Source organism: Miscanthus floridulus, chromosome 5 (assembly GCF_019320115.1).
Source record: "Miscanthus floridulus cultivar M001 chromosome 5, ASM1932011v1, whole genome shotgun sequence".
Lineage (NCBI taxonomy): Eukaryota > Viridiplantae > Streptophyta > Magnoliopsida > Poales > Poaceae > Miscanthus > Miscanthus floridulus.
The window spans coordinates 34,642,218-34,659,792 of NC_089584.1; the positions used below are offsets into that span (position 1 = coordinate 34,642,218).

General features: G+C 45.5%; 1 protein-coding gene across 5 annotated transcripts; it reads left to right on the forward strand.

The window, feature by feature from the left end:
* Positions 1-1,233: 1,233 nt before the first annotated feature.
* Positions 1,234-16,826, forward strand: LOC136449823 (uncharacterized). 5 transcript variants are annotated; one of them, XR_010758147.1, is made up of 12 exons: positions 1,234-3,111; positions 3,593-3,823; positions 4,331-4,460; positions 5,340-5,492; positions 5,596-5,834; positions 5,924-5,993; positions 6,163-6,369; positions 12,505-12,734; positions 14,108-14,186; positions 14,256-14,393; positions 15,994-16,231; positions 16,384-16,826. XR_010758147.1 is itself a non-coding variant. In XM_066450022.1 (12 exons), exons 1-12 carry the CDS (start codon positions 1,385-1,387, stop codon positions 16,093-16,095), a joined length of 3,210 nt encoding a protein of 1,069 aa, XP_066306119.1. In that variant the 5' UTR covers positions 1,234-1,384; the 3' UTR covers positions 16,096-16,826. The 5 variants fall into 5 exon arrangements, 3 of the variants coding, with proteins under 3 accessions (XP_066306119.1, XP_066306116.1, XP_066306117.1); XM_066450022.1 differs by having other exon boundaries at positions 1,234-2,173; positions 2,270-3,111; positions 15,994-16,826; XR_010758148.1 differs by lacking the exons at positions 15,994-16,231; positions 16,384-16,826 and adding an exon at positions 13,844-13,964 and having other exon boundaries at positions 14,256-14,312.
* The last annotated feature ends 749 nt before the right edge of the window (positions 16,827-17,575 follow it).

A 17,575-nucleotide genomic window follows, 5' to 3' on the forward strand; every position in this document is an offset into this window, starting at 1 on the left:
GAACCTCCAAGTGAGCGAATCGTCACAACGAGGACTAGCTTGCCGGCAAGCAAGTGAACCTCGGTAAAAAATATTGTGTTATCTTATCCGAGGATTTCATTGGTTATCTTATAATTGATTAGCTTCATCTTATGATTGGCTCATACCTCGACATGTCGGTATAATCATCACATTCCTCTCTTGTATTTACATTTCTAGTGTTGCTTCGCTCTTTAGTGTAGTTAGTCTTGAGAGCAAGCTTATGTCGGGTCTAGTGGTTAGTGAGACTCTTTAGTTAGTCTTTGAGAGCTCACTAACTTAGTGTACTGACATAGCCATTATGTGGATAGAGACTATAGATACTAGAATTGTGGTAGGTGGCTTGTATCTTTAGTAGGCTAGCATAATATTTGTTTCATCTCATATTTATCTAACTGTTTTGTTAAGTGTTGTTGTAAATTTTTTTTATAGATTATTCACTCCCCTCTAGCCAGTAGTATCTTTCATCATGTTAGAAAATAAAACGAGGACACACATGTTTTTTGTGTTCTCTCTTATCTATGCTAAAATCTCAAAATATACTGTATTATAGATAGAGGGAGTAGCCTTTTAAGTCATGACTTATAATAATACCCTTTTGTTCTGGAATACAAGATATCATCCTAGAAATTTTGGGCTATATTATATGATAAATTGAATACATATATAATCTTTTACCTATTTATTATATTTGGGTTAGTAGTAGAAATTAATGATAGTTATACATGTGAATGTTGATTTTTTAAAACTGAGTTAGAGGATTATTTCACCTAAAAGTTGATATCTTGTATTTAAGGACGGATGGAGTATAGGGCTAGGCACTATCTTTTTCAGTTTGGATATTGTAGATTGCAACCCAGATCTATAATCTGGAACTTGTTGGTTCAAGCCTTTAGATTGTAATAACAAGCTAAAACAACCAGGATATGGGTTGGGTAGCTCTAATCTTATCTTTGATCGAGACTTTACGCTATTGTTTGCTCCTCGTGTTCCTTGCAAGGATTTTGAGAAGTTTATTATTCGTGGCTCGATGATTGGAAACTGCTGACGGGTGTGGGATCCCATGACAGTGATAAGCGTGTTGGTGACCATATACTAGTACTCTACTAGCACCTAGTCAGTGTCAGCACGACCGCTCTTTTTCTGCCCTTTCCAGATCATTTCAATTCAAACCCAACCGGATCAGATCGTTTCTCCCCACCCCGACGGCCCCACGCCACCTCACCCCACCCCTTCTCTCTCTTCCTTCAATGACCCACCTGTCAGCCCAGCCGGAGAACGCCGCCCACGTCCCCGGCGTGCCGCCGCCGTGATAATTCTTCCTCCTCCACCACCGCTGCACCTCCGCGCCGGCGCCTTGCCACCGATGGACCCCGCGCCCGATCCACTCTCTATCTCCGCCTCCGCCCCGTTCCCCACCATCCCGGCTGCCTCAGGCCCCAGGCCCCGCGCCGCGAGGACGACGCGGCGCCACGCCGCGCCCTTCCGGTCGGACCACCCCGCCGCCTCCGCGAGCCGGCGCTCCGGGATCGATCTCCCGCGCCGTCCTGCAGCCTCCGCCTTCTCCCAGCAGGAGGGTTCTCTTTCCGTGGGCTCCTGGGGCGCCTCTCGCGACGCCACCTTTGTGTTCGGGAGTGGCGTGGTGGCCGGGGCGCCGGAGATGAGGAGGAGCTTCTCGTCCGGATCCGGTGAGGCATCGTTGGCTGAACTTTCGGACGCAGTTCACAGGCTCTCGTTGGATGGTTATGGCAGGCGAAGCGACATTGATGCTCCCGGAGGAGATGATACGCTTCCAGTGACGGACTCCGGTGATCGCTTTCGGGCCCGTGGATGCATCTCCACTTTGTATGAGGGTTTCTGTCTGGATTCTATTCAGCATCAGACTGAGCAGCTAGATGAAGGACATGGAGTCCCGTCTCAAACCATGCAATGCGAGAGTGTGGGGATGCGATCATTAGCTTCACCAACCTGCACTGATGAGAATGCTCCCATTGAATTGGCAAGGAGCGAGGGCAGCTTGCCCATTCGAGATTCTGTGGATGAAAGTAGAAATTCTGGACATTGTGGTAATGCCCACCATGATTTCTTTGTTTTTGGTGGACATGCTGGGTACCGTAGCTTGGCTACCAATGCAACTGAAACTAATATCGGTGAGGTACATTCAGCTGACAAAGAAAGTGTAACATGCAACTCTGAACAGCTAAATCCTTCAGTTGCTAAAGATAGAACTTTCACCAAGTTCATTTTGCAGGATGCAAAGCATGTGTTTGGTTCAAGTGATAATGATCTTCCACGCTCGGAACCTTGTGAAATTTCTACCACGGTGGAAACATCGGATACTGTAACCTCTAGCTTTGGATCTGAAGACCGGATCGTGAAGGTCTCTTCCATAAAGGTGCCTTGTGATATTGAAGCAGTAGCAGCCTCAGAACTTGTTGAATTTCGGCCATCATTTGATGAGAAATCTTTCACTTTTGACGACCACAATGTAGCATCTAGGAACAAAGGAGGGGTTAAGGGTATGAGCATGAAGAGAAGAACTTTTATGCCAAAGAAGTCCTCAGCCAACCAGGTTTCTTCCTTGGAATCAGTCTCAAGAAGAAGTGGCCATTGTTCCGGAGAAGTGTCTCCTGAAGAAAAGTTAAATTTGAAAGAAGCCAGTAGCTTGGTATCAGAGGACTCTGGTATCAACTGTGCCCAAGCTGATTCTATCAACTCTTTGCGAACAACAGAAAGTGGGCATGCTGAAACAGAGTTTACCTCTGCAGCAAACACAGAGCATTCTGGTAAATCTGATTTCATATTTTCTGCATCAACTTTCAACCAAAGCATGTTGCACTCACAAAGACGACATACCAAGAAAAAAAGTGGAGGAATGGGTAATCATGCTAGTTCTATTCAAAGCCTCCCTTCATCCGCCATTGGACTTGCATGCTCAGAAGTCTCAGGAAGTCAGCAATGTGTGGATTTAGCTGCCCAGTGGACTGAATTCAGCAAAATAGAACCTAACAGGGTTACAATCAGCAGAGGAGCCGAATGCTCAACATCAAAAAACTTTGGAGACCATGACAATTGTGAAACATGGCGATTAAGGTACCTGCATGACCTACTCTTGTGTCACCCTTCAGCTTATTTAGCTAGGATGCACTTCCACAGGGGTTGAACCACTCAAATCATGCAAGTAGTGGCAGAACACCTTGCAAAGCCATTTAGAAGTTTGGTTATATAGACAGTTCAGCAATTGGTTTGTCGGTTATATATATATTTTTTGTTTATCTCTACTTCAAAAATATTGATTACATGACGTTTTGCTGGATTGCCGGTCAAAAAGTAGATTTCCATGCATGGAAGATTGCTAGTAATATTTATGACTAATAAATAATAAAAAAGAGAAACATATTTTGAGTCTCATAAGGAGATTGAGTGGCTTTACTGTTTGCACTTCATTCACAAGGTACTGTAGTTACTGTAGTTCACGCATTGCTACTGTTTCCCTGTCTGGTTGGGATTGCTCGGGCTGTATGTTCTTTGTGATATTCAATGTTTTAAAGCTGAACTGTGTATTTTGTTGTAGGGGAAACCAAGCATATGCGGAAGGACAGTTAACCAAGGCTGAAGAATGCTATACCCATGGGATTGATTCTTTTTCCCCGAATGAAGTTTCAAGAAAAGCATTAATGCTGTGCTACAGCAATCGAGCAGCTACTCGGATGTCTCTGGGTAAGATGAGAGAGGCCCTATCTGATTGTCGAGCAGCTATTGATATTGATTCCAGCTTTCTCAAAGCACAAGCCAGAGCCGCCAAGTAAGACCAATGTGCTAACTTCAACACTAAACTATTGGAGTTTGTATTATAATTCATGTTAAATCTATTCAGACAAATTTGCAGTACTGATATTTTGTCTTATTGGAAATCCAAGGAAACATTCTACTATTTTGACAAGTTTTCTTGGGATTAGATTTTTTAACTCAACCTAACTGATATAGAGTGTTGCATCCAGATCTCAAAGTAAATAAATATTTCATGCAATTGAGTTTAAGATCCGATAATACCTTAACATGTCCAACTCCTGCTCATAATTTGTGTTTTCATGTCGCTGACTTTGGGAATGGTGTTACTGGCCTTGCTATTTTGATATCCATAATCTAAAGAACAATTACCATGAACTATTTACGAAGGCAGAAGTGATTTATAAAATTATCTTAATGTAAGGTCCATTTACTAATGTTTAATGATATGTGTAGCACCCTTACTATTACATTCTAAATTATTAATATATTAACTTTTTGTATGCTTATCTAATGAGTCTAGCTGCCTACTTGCCCTGGGGGATGTTGAAGAAGCACGAAAGGCTTTTGAGATGTGTTTGAAGTCTAATCATCTATCAAGCTTGGACCATAAAATTGTAGACGAGGCTTCTGACGGTCTACAAAAAGCTAAGGTAGCATACAGACTAAATTTCTGCTACCGTGCCAGATTTTTCAGGTTAAATGTAACCCAAATTAACTATTACCTCCGTTCGAAATTATCGGTTGTTTTGGCTTTTGGATACATAGCTTTACTATGTATCTAGAAACAACGTATATCTAGGTGCATAGCAAAATCTTTGTACCTAGAAAAGCCAAAATGACCTATAATTTGGGACGGAGGGAGTACCTTTTGAACAGTTATTTCCATTGCGTACATGATAACTACCCAACAACATTGTCAGCAAACCGTTGGCAACATTTTGCTAACATACCATCAGCTGTTATAATGATAAGTGTGATCCTGCACATCATAAAAAAAAACTCGGCCGGTGGGGGTAAAGCCGCGCCCACGACATTAGCGTTAGAAGAAATTATCTTCTTGGCCCGGTCGAGAAAACCCCCCGAAGGCCGGCTGCTCGGACACGCCACAGGGTGCCCAGGACACGTGGGCCACGTGCATATCTCTGAAGACACTGCAGTGGTTACGTGTATAACTCGAAACAGCCGACGAGGGTTTTTTTTACCCCGAGCCTGAAATTCGCTCCCACGGGGAGTCGAACTCAGGACCCGGGGGGTGCCGCTGGAAAGCTCTAACCACCTGGGCTAGAGTCCTTTGGCGATCCTGCACATCATTGACACATTCAGTGTTATATTTGTCAAACTTTGATTTTCGAGAAGTATGAAAGAAAATTTATTTATGAGGAATGTACATATACAAGGTCGACTGTATTGGGTAATGCTTGTCTGGATTCTGCACCCAACTTTACTGTTCTTAGAAAACATGTTAGCAAAATAATTTGCTATATGGAACTTGATAACCCAAACATCATATTCCCATATTTTTTTGGCAGAAAATATCTGGTTTAATTATTGAATGCAAGGAGTATCTTATAAAGAAGGCATTTGACAAGATACCCAGTGCCTTACAAATGATCTCTGATGCTTTGTCCATAAGTATTTATTCAGATGAGTTCATGGCTATGAAAGCAGAAGCACTGTTACTGGTCTGTATTTACGGTAAACTTATTTTGCCTTGTGCACATCATTACTTTCATCGTTCCTCTGGTATTTTTTGGCCTAACTGTTTGTTTTGTTGGACTTTAACAGTTGCAGCAATATGAAGAAGTAATTCGGTTTTGCGAAGAAACTCTTTATGTAGCAGAAAGGAATAGTGTGTGTTTGTGTCTTGACAAGCATTCAGAAAGCAATAACTTGGACAACAATACTTGCTCTGTGAAGTTGTGGCGTTATCATCTTATTGCTAAGTCATATTTCTTCCTTGGAAAGCTTGAAGAGGCTAACCAGTTCTTAAAGAAGAATGATAAAATAAAAGTCATGGGATGCAGGTAATATTTTGTTACCAATGCAATACTAGTTTGGATTGTTTCCAATTTCCATATATATGATTTGCTAATTTTGAGAGAACACTAACTAGGTGTGGGAAGCAATCTCAGGACTCAATTTTATCACTCCCCATGGTTATCTCTGAACTACTGCGGCTTAAAGTACGTCATATGTTGGCCTTGGGCTACTAATCTATCTATCCATGCATAGCATTCTCTTTGCTCTGTGATGTTGTTATATATCATGTGCGTACATGATGTCCTTGGTATTCAGCAAAGTTTGCAAGAATTTTACACTAATGGCATCAAATTCTTGTTTGCTGCATTTCAGGCTGCTGGCAATGAAGCATTCCAATCTGGTAAATATTTGGAGGCTGTGGAACATTATACTGCTGCTTTGATGAGCAATAGCGAGTCACTACGCTTTTTAGCAGTCTGCTTTTGTAACCGTGCAGCAGCATATCAAGCAATGGGTCAAATTTTAGATGCAATTGCAGATTGCTCACTGGCTATAGCCCTTGATCCAGATTATGCTAAGGTTGGTGTATTATCCTCCTGTTGTATCAAATAAAAATGCTCGTATGGCTATGCTCTCCTATTAGGCAAGTCTATGTGTGATTAGCCATGATTAGCACCTTCTATGTATACTTGATTGTATTCCTTGTATACCCAGCCATATTGGCTATATATATGAAGGTCACCCCCCATATTGGGTGTGAGGTGTGTCTCTACATGGTATCAGCCTATTAGATCCTATTTTCCTGCCCCTTCCTCCCGTGCTCTCTCCCTGCTCGCACAGCAGCAGCCCACCGCGCGCGTCTTCCTCGTGCCCGTCCACCCTCACCGGCTGTTCTCCTCCCACTCTCATCTCCGATGGTCTCTTCATCCTCCTCGGCAACCAGTGCCGGCACCCTGCCCGCGACAGGCACTTCAACCATGCCTGCCATGACCACCGGCGCTGCTGCCCCGATTGTGGCTCACAACTACGCCACAGTCAATGTCAAGTCCCACATCCCATTCACGCTGGACCTACAATCCAACTACTCCAAGTGGGCGTTCTTCTTCAAGTCGCTGTGCGGCAAGTTCGGCCTTCGCTCGCACATCGACGGCTCTGCTCCTCGTCCTGATGATCCTCAGTGGGATGCCGTGGAGTGCTGCGTCCGAGGCTGGATCTCCGGCTCCGTCGACGACTCCGTCCTCGACCTCGCCATGGACGGTGCCGATCCCATCGCCCATGATCTGTGGGTGGCCATTGAAGGGATTTTCCGTGCCAACCGGGAGCCACGCGCCATCTTCCTCAACGAATTCCACTCCATGGTGCAAGGGGACAGCACCATATCGGCGTACTGCCAGCGGCTGAAGATCAAGGCCGCCGCTCTTCGCGACGTCGGCCACCCTGTCCAGGACTCACAGCTTGTCCTCGCCCTCCTTCGCGGCCTCAATCCTCGCTTCTCCAACACCGCCGATGACATCTCCGCTGTTCTTCCCACATTCGCGAGGGCTCATGACATGCTGGCCCTCAAGGAGCTCCGTCTCGCCAATGACGAAAAGACGGTCGCCAACACCGCCCTTCTCACCACCGCTGGCTCTGGCTGCACCAGCCCGGGCGGGTGTCGTGCTCTCGCTGCCACAGCCACCTCTGGAGGTTCACACAACCCACATGTGACCGGCTACGGCAGCACCAAGGGCGGCGGCGGTGGCAACAGCAGTGGCAGCAAGGGCAAGGGCAAGGGCCGGCGCTGGAACAGCGGCTCTGCGCAGCAGCGCGGCGGCGCTGGCCAAACTGGTCACTACCGCCCCATGGGCCCCTGGTTTTGTTACAATCCATGGGCGCCCCAGGGTCCTCCTTCGGCACAGCAGCAGGCCGGCTGGCGTCCAGGCGTGCTTGGTGCTCCTCCTCAGGCTCATACGGCCTTGGCGCCTCCACAGCCCCCCATGACATTTGCACTGCTCCATGTCTCTCCACCAGCTCCCATGTGGAACCAGGACGGTCTCGTCGCTGCCCTCAATCAGATGCATCTCCAAGGACAGCATCCCTGGGTCCTGGATTCCGGCGCCTCTTCCCACATGAGCTCCTCGGATGGTATACTCCTCTCCCGTCACCCTCCTCCTCATTCTTCCATTACAGTCGGCAATGGTGCACATCTTCCTATTTCCTGTCGTGGCCAGTCTGTTCTTCATACACCATCGTCCAATTTTCATCTTAATAATGTCTTAGTTGTCCCATCTCTAGTTTGCAATCTCCTATCTGTCCGTCAATTTACTAGGGACAACAATTGCTCTATAGAATTTGACGCTCTTGGTTTTTCTGTCAAGGATATCCCGACCCGACGCGTGATGCTTCGCTGCAATAGTGCTGGTGATCTTTACACCTTCCCTGCTGCATCTTCCACTCCACACGCCAACATTGCCGTCTCCACCGACCTCTGGCATCACCGTCTTGGTCATCCCAGCTCCGCCACCATTGACATTCTTCGTCGTAATGTGTCCATCAGCTGTAATAAATTAGAGCAGTTGCTATGTCATTCCTGTCAGCTTAGCAAACATGTGCGCCTCCCTTTTTCAGATTCCAGTTCACGTACTTCTATGCCATTTGAACTTGTTCACTGTGATGTATGGACATCCCCGGTTGCAAGTGTATCTGGGTATCAATATTATCTAGTTTTACTTGATGATTTTACTCATTTCTGTTGGACTTTTCCCCTCACTCGCAAATCTGAAGTCTCCACACATATTGCAAATTTTTGCAATTATGTCCACACTCAATTCAGCCTTGCCATCAAGGCTGTCCAAACCGACAATGGCACTGAGTTCGTCAACCATACCCTCCATACTCTCTTTGCTTCTCGTGGTATTCATTTACGCCTCTCGTGTCCCTATACCTCCCCACAAAATGGCAAGGCTGAACGTCTTCTTCGCACATTAAACAACATCAGTCGCACGATGCTCCTCCATGCACACATGCCTCCTCAGTACTGGGTTGAGGCGCTCGCCACAACCACATATCTTCTGAACAGGCATCCATGCTCCGCTGTTAGCCACGGCATTCCATATACTCTTCTCCACAACAAACCTCCCGAGTATTCCCACCTACGTGTCTTTGGGTGTCTATGTTATCCAAACTTGTCCGCCACGGCTCGCCACAAACTCTCTCCTCGCTCCACAACATGTGTCTTCCTCGGCTATCCATCTTCCCACAAGGGGTACCGCTGCCTCGACATGGCCACTAAGCGCGTCATCATCTCTCGCCACGTGGTCTTCAATGAGACTTGTTTTCCTTTCGGGCTTTACCCCTCCAGGTCCTCGCCCAGCGACTTGGATTTTTTGCTTGCAGGAACTACAGTGCCGGTGCATCCTGCATCTTTGCCATCTGCTGCTGGGTTGCCACCTCCCAGTTCCATTGAGGAGCTGACCGACGACCCCGCAATCCTGTTCCACGGCCCTGTACTTCCTGCCGCTCCACCAGCAGCAGCTCCACCACCTGCTGCTCCTCCAGTAGCTTCAGCACCTCCAGCGGCTGCCCCGTCTCCAGTGGCTGCACCTCCAGTGGCTGTCCCGCGGGACATCCGCCTCGTCTACAGCAGGCGTTCCCGGGCGGCTGCCGGCTCCTCTACAGCACAAGGCTCAGCTCCAGCACCAGCATCGGCTCCAGCATCTGCTCAGCCGCCTCCTGCCTCTGTCCAGTAGGCTCCTGCTCCTGTACAGCCGGCGGCTGCTCCTGTACAGCAGCCAACGACGCCTGCAGCTCCTTCGGCACCTCCCGTCCAACCGGAACGACGCATTACACGGACCCATTCCGGGACCATACCGGTTATGCGGTATGTGGGCCTCTCTGTGACGACCACTCCGTCTCCACTTCCCTCCAGCTACCGCGGCGGTTTGGCTGATCCAAACTGGCGTGCGGCAATGGTTGAGGAGTACCAGGCGCTCATTGACAACGGAACATGGCGCCTCGTACCCCGCCCACCCGGCGCCAACGTGGTCACCGGCAAGTGGATCTTCAAGCACAAGTACCACTCCGATGGTACCCTCGCCCGTCACAAGGCTCGCTGGGTGGTTCGTGGCTTCTCTCAGCGCCACGGCATCGACTACGACGAAACATTCAGCCCGGTGGTCAAACCAGCAACCATCCGGACTGTCCTCAGCATTGCTGCCTCCCACGCCTGGCCCATTCACCAGCTCGACGTCAAGAACGCTTTCCTCCATGGACATCTGGAGGAGACCGTCTACTGCCAGCAGCCCCTAGGCTTCGTCGATTCTGACCTTCCTGATCATGTGTGTCTGTTGTAGCGCTCCCTCTACGGCCTGAAGCAGGCTCCCCGAGCCTGGTACCAACGATTTGCGACATATATTCGCCAGCTTGGCTTCGTCGCATCGGCTTCCGACACCTCCCTCTTTGTCTACAAAGACGGGACCAGTATCGCCTACCTGCTTCTGTACGTCGACGACATCGTCCTCACTGCGTCCTCGACGGCACTGCTACAGCAGATCATTGGGCGCCTCCACTCTGAGTTCGCCATGACTGACCTGGGTGCACTCCATCACTTTCTCGGCATCTCCGTCACTCGCTCCGCCGACGGGCTGTTCTTATCACAACGACAGTACGCCGTTGAGCTCCTTCAACGCGCCGGCATGGCTGAGTGTCACTCTACGACGACACCTGTTGACACTCATGCCAAGCTATCTGCCACCGCTGGTGCCCCTGTTGCTGATCCGTCCGCGTACCAGAGTATTGCTGGTGCACTCCAGTACCTCACGCTGACCCGTCCTGACTTGGCATACGCCGTCCAACAGGTGTGCCTCTTCATGCATGACCCCGCAAGCCGCATCTCTCGATGATCAAGCGGATTCTACGCTACCTGAAGGGCACTCTCTCCTCCGGCCTCCACATTGGTGTCGGCCCTGTTCAGTCACTGGTCGCCTATTCCGATGCCGAATGGGCTGGCTGCCCCGACTCTCGGCGCTCCACCTCCGTCTACTGTGTCTACCTCGGCGGCAATCTGATTTCTTGGTCCTCCAAGCGCCAGACCACGGTCTCCCGCTCCAGTGCCGAAGCTGAGTACCGTGCTGTTGCTCATGTGGTGGCCGAGTGTTGCTGGCTGCGCCAGCTCTTGCAGGAGCTCCATGTTCCTCTTGCTTCGGCGACGGTTGTCTACTGCGACAATGTCAGCGCTGTCTACATGACAACCAATCCTGTTCATCATCGACGAATGAAGCACATTGAGATTGATATTCACTTCGTCCGTGAGAAGGTCGCCTTGGGCCAAGTTCGGGTCCTTCATGTGCCGTCCTCTCACCAGTTCGCAGACATCATGACCAAGGGTCTTCCTGTACAGCTATTTACTGAATTTAGGTCCAGTCTTTGTGTCCGGGATCCTCCCGCTTAGACTGCGGGCGGGTATTAGGCAAGTCTATGTGTGATTAGCCATGATTAGCACCTTCTATGTATACTTGATTGTATTCCTTGTATACCCAGCCATATTGGCTATATATATGAAGGTCACCCCCCCATATTGGGTGTGAGGTGTGTCTCTACATCTCCAACTCTTTCTAGACAAAACCACCTGTTTTCATCGTTCGAGAAAAAAAAACCCACCGGTTTGATATTGTGCTATGATGCCCATTTGTTTTATCATGTGCTTGAGCTGGCCTTGCTTTCCGTTTTGTTACTCATATACTGAATTTTTTCCTATATTTCCTTGCTTGTTCCGATGCATGAGAAATGAAGCCCTTTGAACTTTTGGTTGCTATTTTCAGCTTAATTTTACCCCAAACGAAGTAGATAATGATATATAGATAATGGTTATGACTTGTGGCTTTCTATCTCATCCATAGGCATGCTCCAAATAGATTTTGTGCTCAATTCCACAGTGTAGTTTCAAAAACTTTTCCAGTGAGGGAAAGACCACCTCCACAGTATTTTACTAAGAAAAGCTCAACCGGAGCCCGGCACATGGGGATGCCGCCCCCTATGGTTCGGGCCTTAACCCATGCTCTGAGGCCCAACCCACTACCAGCCCCTTACACGAGGGCCCGCCCACCATACGTCGGTTCACCCATGCCAACTAGGGGAATCAGTGAGTCACCTTTTTTACCCAGCCTGAAATTTGCTCCCATGGGGATTTTTCGCAGTGTAGTTTCATATTTATTCTTCTTTTTAATTAGTGGGTTGCCATGAGTTACTGGCGATTCTTCTTGAATAATCAATGGTAACAAGCAACAACCATGCCTATGTAATGAAATGATACTACTTTTCCATCTTTTGGATTTACATTTACGCTTTATGGTTGGGGGGACTCTTTTAGTCCTTTTAATCATTTGAACTGCAGATCATTACTGTGTGGAGGTCATCTTTCTTCATGTAAATTTGGTGATTGGCTAAACTAATGTTTGCTATGAACCTTAGAGCATTGACTTAATATTTTTCAATATGCACAGTAATATCATTTCTGAAATTAATTAGCTAAGGACCATGGAAAATGTGTACAGATCGGATAATGTCATCCAATGTGACGTTTGACACATGGTTCCTCCAACCACATGGTAGTAAATATTAGATGGTATTTTCAGTGTGATTCCTTAGAACGGCATGACAGTAAAACATTAATCCATGAATTCAAGATCTTCCTGTAAAAATGTAACCTATTGTGCTTGCTATGTTTTATGTTTTTAGGCTATTTCCAGAAGATCTAGCTTGTATGAACTTATAAGGGACTATGGTCAGGCAGAAAATGATCTCCATAGGTTGATTGCTCTTCTTGAGAAACAACTGCAAGAAAATATGACCATGCCACTAGAGAAGACTTTGAGTATTCGTAACAATCTGAATCGAGCCAATCTTCGGTTTTCTTCTCTGGAGCGGGATGCCAGAAAAGGGGCTTCATTAAATATGTATTTGATATTGTAAGTATTTGTCCTTTGTAATTTGTCTATAACATACAGAATTATATTTTTAACTATTATTTTTTCACGATTTAGTCTTGCGTGTTAACTCTGAAACAACAACTTGATTTAGTATTCTTTCTTTAGATGGGTGCTTTTGATTTTTTTTTCCCTTGATCACACAGGAGAGCTGTGTATCTTTGTATGAGAGAGAAAGAATGGACCCTTATAACACAACCCTCATAATCTCAGTTAAGAGGGGGTTGCAGAAAGTGAATAAAAAATGATCACCTGATACAAAAAGATCAACCACAACCTAAACTGGACTAATCAAGTTAATCCTAAACCATGACCTATGCTCAACTCCTGAAGTTTTTTAGCTCCAATCAGGCACCACAGATTCAACTCCTCCCTGAAAAACCGATGGGCCTCCATGAGAGAAGGGGATGCACCCTCAAAAATACATTTGTTTCTATAGAGGCACAAAGTCCAAGCCCCTAAAATTACAGCACCATTAAAGCCTTAACTGGAAGGTTTCTCGACCCTTGGACTCGCTTTTCTCCACCACTCGGCAAAGTTCTGATCACTGCTCCTTGGAGTAACACGACCAAGAGGAGCGAACAAATTGTGCCAGAACTGCCTTGCAAACAAACAATGTTGAGTATGTGCAGAGCAGATTCTTCTTCCTGATCGCAAAAGATCGCACTTCTCGCTTTCCAAGACATTAACCAAGTTCAGGTTTGACTAAGTTTATAAAAAGTAGTATCAACATTTATGTCTCCAGATAGCTAACTATGAACATATATTTCATGATTAATCTAATGATACTTATTCGGTATCATAAATGTTAGTACTTTTTTGTATAGATTTAGTTAAACTTGAAATTGGTTGACTTTTTGGAAAACGAGGAGTGCACTCTTTTTGGGACAGCGGGAGTAGGTTGATAACACAAGATTGGCATTCATAGATTCATTATGAAAGAAGCTCAATAATATCTACCTCTTTCCATTTAAGATAACATCTTTTTTTGATAGACATAACCAGTCAGTCTCATAATGGAGACCGTGTCAATGTCCTAATGGACTTATATGTGATCAGAGGAAGTTAGTTTACAGAAATCCTGTTTGCAGTATTGTCAACTCCAACCCCAACATTGCCACCCAGAGTTGGATAATTGCCTGCCAAAATTGACACCCATTTGTGTACCCCTATGGAAGGGAGCTGTTTTTGATGCCTAATCTTACCTCCAAGGTTGGTTATTTTACTTGGTTCATTCAGCTGATGAGTGGTGTAAAGTAGTTTAGGGCATGCTAGAGCAGAGGAAATTCATGTGCTTTTGGTGGAAAGAAAGTTCACATGTTCATACAATTATTTGACCAATACACTTCTTTCAGAGGAATCGAGCCTTCTTCCTCTGCTGTGGATATAAAGAAGGCATACCGCAAAGCAGCACTAAGACATCATCCAGACAAAGTATTATATTATTTTCTCTCTCTATTGTGACTCTCATTGTTCTCTTGTCTAACAGTAGTTATGCCACAGGCCAGTACATTTCTTGTTAGGAGTGAAAATATCAGCGATGCTGTATGGAGAGAGATAACAAATGAAATCCGCAGGGATGCTGATTATTTATTCAAAATAATTGGAAAGGCATATGCTATGCTTTCAGACCCTACCACGGTATGCATTACTGAGATATCTTTCATATTTTTTCTTTGCTCTTGTTACTGGTGTTGCATTTCTTTACTTTCTTTTTACCAGAACTTTCATGTCAAATGAGTGGGCATTATTTTGGATAAGATCTATCCTGCCTGATGTTGTTAATTACAATAGGCCAAGCATTGCGATTATAAGTCAAATGTAGCAAATTATATAAAAAAACAATGAAAGGAACAGTAACTAGTAAGAACATGCTTCCCCCCTAGCCTGCCTGCAGCTGGTTTCTATCCAATGTGGTACTGATTTATGCCATGTGATCTGGTTTTGTGCCGTATCACTCAAATCGGACCCACCTGTAAGCTCAGCACCATCTAACTTATCTCCTCTGTCTGTCTCAATTATTTTGATCTGCACCCCAAGCAAACTGTTGCATGCGGCCGCTGAGCTGTACAGCTGCTGGCTTAATGAACCATAGGCTCGGTGCAAGAGAGGGCAGCGGCAACTGCAGGCATCAAGAGGATAGCTTCAGCATCCTTGGTAATGCAGGCAGCAGGCAGCAGGCAGCAACGGACACCCATCCTCCACCACCTGAGGCACCGGTGAGTGGTGGCATCAGTATCACCTTGCGGATCAACCGCTCTTTCTGTGTCAACTGGCAGTGGTGCAGTACACAATGTCGCAGAGCAGAGTGCGGTGCACGTCTCTGTGCAGGTTTTGTGTGGCCATATGATTGAGACATGTCCATGGACCCAGATGCTGCTCACCTTGCATGACCATGCCTTCGCACTCTCGGAGTTGCCTATGGTGGCTGCCTCATCGCCTCATCGGCTAATTGACAGTGCTGCCGGATCGGATCTGGCCTTCATCTGTGACGACACCACTGTAGTTTGTAGAAGGTGACGGCATGGATGGCTTCATGTGAGCTCAGGGGCGGCGCTAGGAAGCAGTATGCAGCAATGGGGCGTACTGCTATGGCTCGTACTCATGGCTTCGCTCCATTTGTTCGCTTTCCTTCTCAATGACCTTGCCGATGCTAGCAAAAACTGAAGAGGGCAAATAAGGGAAGGGAGCACAGAAAGCAAACACAGGAACCAAAGAATGGAAGAAAGAGTATGGACACTGGTTTCGGCAGAGCTGTGGGCAGCAGGAAGCCTGGTGTGGTGTAGGCATGGCCAGACAGCAGTTTAAAAAGGATATGGAAGGGGTGGAATGGGGAGGAAGAGAACAAGAGAGAAGAATGGTGCGAACGTGTGGGCCGATGTAGAAGGCAGGATGTGGATCATGACGTGGATGCTAACATGCCAAAACCAGTGCCACGTAGGACAGAAATCAGCTTCAAACAGGCTTGGGGTGTAGGTGAGACTGAGAGGGGGCGGGGTAATTTGTCTGCTATTAAGAGTCGAGGGGTTTGTGAATTTCTATCTAATACTGCATTGGTGGGTACTGCATGACACTGAACAGCAATACACCTTAACAAAATATTATGCATGTTACTTTTTTATTTCATAGTTCAATATTTCAATAATAACATTGCCATTTGTAAGCATCAACATTTCTGTTGGTTTTCTGTGTACATTTGCCCATCAAGGTTTGCTTTTACTTGTTTTCATTTTGAAATCAGAACATCATCAGCTGTATCCTATCTGTGTCATTTGCAATGTGCTGCAGAGAAGGGAATGATAAACCTGGGAAGTGGGGTGATAGAAAAGCAGTGCACATGTAACATGAGCAGCGGGAGCAATGAAAATGATGACAGGACCTCTCAGTGAGAGCATTTAATCATGAAGTGGCACAGCACAAAGATACCAATCTACCATACTGGAGAGGTCCTATGTGAAATTTTGTGTGTTCTCACCAAGGTACCTAATCACAAATGTCAGTCGGAACATGTCTCAGAAATTCTACTTTACTGACTGTGAATGCTAATACCATTACCCCGGGGAGCAGTGGATCTTTGTGTTCATGCCTGATCACTGTTTGGTGTTCTCTGATGTTCCATTTTGATATGCAGACTGCAGATTACATGAACATCAGCACCCGTGCAAAAGGCTAGGTGTTGTTTGTAAAGCTGATGTCAATATATCTGATGTTGTGCATAGTATCTTAGAGCAGTCCGAGTGGAATCAACAAGAGTGAATAGTGTGTAAATAGAGGTATACGTTTCTTGTACACCCCCTCACCCCGCATTTGCAGAGCGTGGTAGAAAGAAGCATGCTTTGTCTTTTTGAAATATATATATCCCCTCATGAGTGGTGGAAGCAAATGTTTTGTGGTATGTTTGTTTGTACATTATAGTTTGTATAGGAAGCAACAGGATTTGTGTTTTCCCTCCCTTTTCTTTTTCCTGTGGTCTTCATTAAAAATTATGTATGTTTGGCATTTGTGTAATTCTGAAACAAAGAGAAGGTTGATTGATTCGTTTGTTGTAAGTACTAACAAATAAAATTGCATGAATGAACGGTGTATTTTGCTGCTTTGGCTGTGCATGTCTTTTGAGTTTTCACTGTGTTTCATGACGTGTCCGTGTCAGGCAGGGCGCGTGTCCGCTCCACAAAATCACCTTCGTGGCTCATCTGAAACAGCTACAGTGCTTCATGGGTCAGGCTGTCGAGGTCCACGACAAACAATAAACTGCCGACGGTATATTTCATAATCAACAAGTAATACTAATCTTGCTATATTAATCAGCATAAACTTTTCTTATCATCAGCAGCAGACGAACGAGCACTTGACTTACCAGCAATTAAAACACTTTATCAACTTGAGTAAAAATCAGAACTATAAATTTTGTTGGGTCTTCAAAGCAAGTCATGGAATTTGATATTTAATTTAACAATGTATGGATAGTATGAAAATTTAAGTTATGAAATATTTATGAGTATCAAAGTTGTATTTTAGTTTGATACAGGTTTAGTACATTATCATATTATTGCTAACATTAATTTATACTATGGATGCCATGATCATCATAAAATAAATTATAGGTTTAAAATTTTATAGAAATATAAAATATAAATAATTAGGTAGCATTCATGTTCTTATTTTCAATGAATACTCGGTATATTATTTTGTAATGCACGGACGTTTTTGCTAATAAATATTAATAGTTCAAGGTAAAAAAAAAGTGAGATGACAACTTAGGCGAACTTGTTCCTTCGTGTATTTGAGCAAGCAATGCAAATATTTATTTTCGAATTAGCGTG

Excerpts from the sequence above, each read along its gene's own strand:
- LOC136449823 (XM_066450019.1), top strand. The coding sequence starts at position 1,385 with ATGGACCCCGCGCCCGATCCACTCTCTATCTCCGCCTCCGCCCCGTTC. Across the intron at positions 4,461-5,339 it reads ACGGTCTACAAAAAGCTAAG|AAAATATCTGGTTTAATTAT; the intron begins GTAGCATACAGA and ends TTTTTTTGGCAG. Across the intron at positions 14,394-15,993 it reads TGCTTTCAGACCCTACCACG|AACATCATCAGCTGTATCCT; the intron begins GTATGCATTACT and ends TTTTGAAATCAG.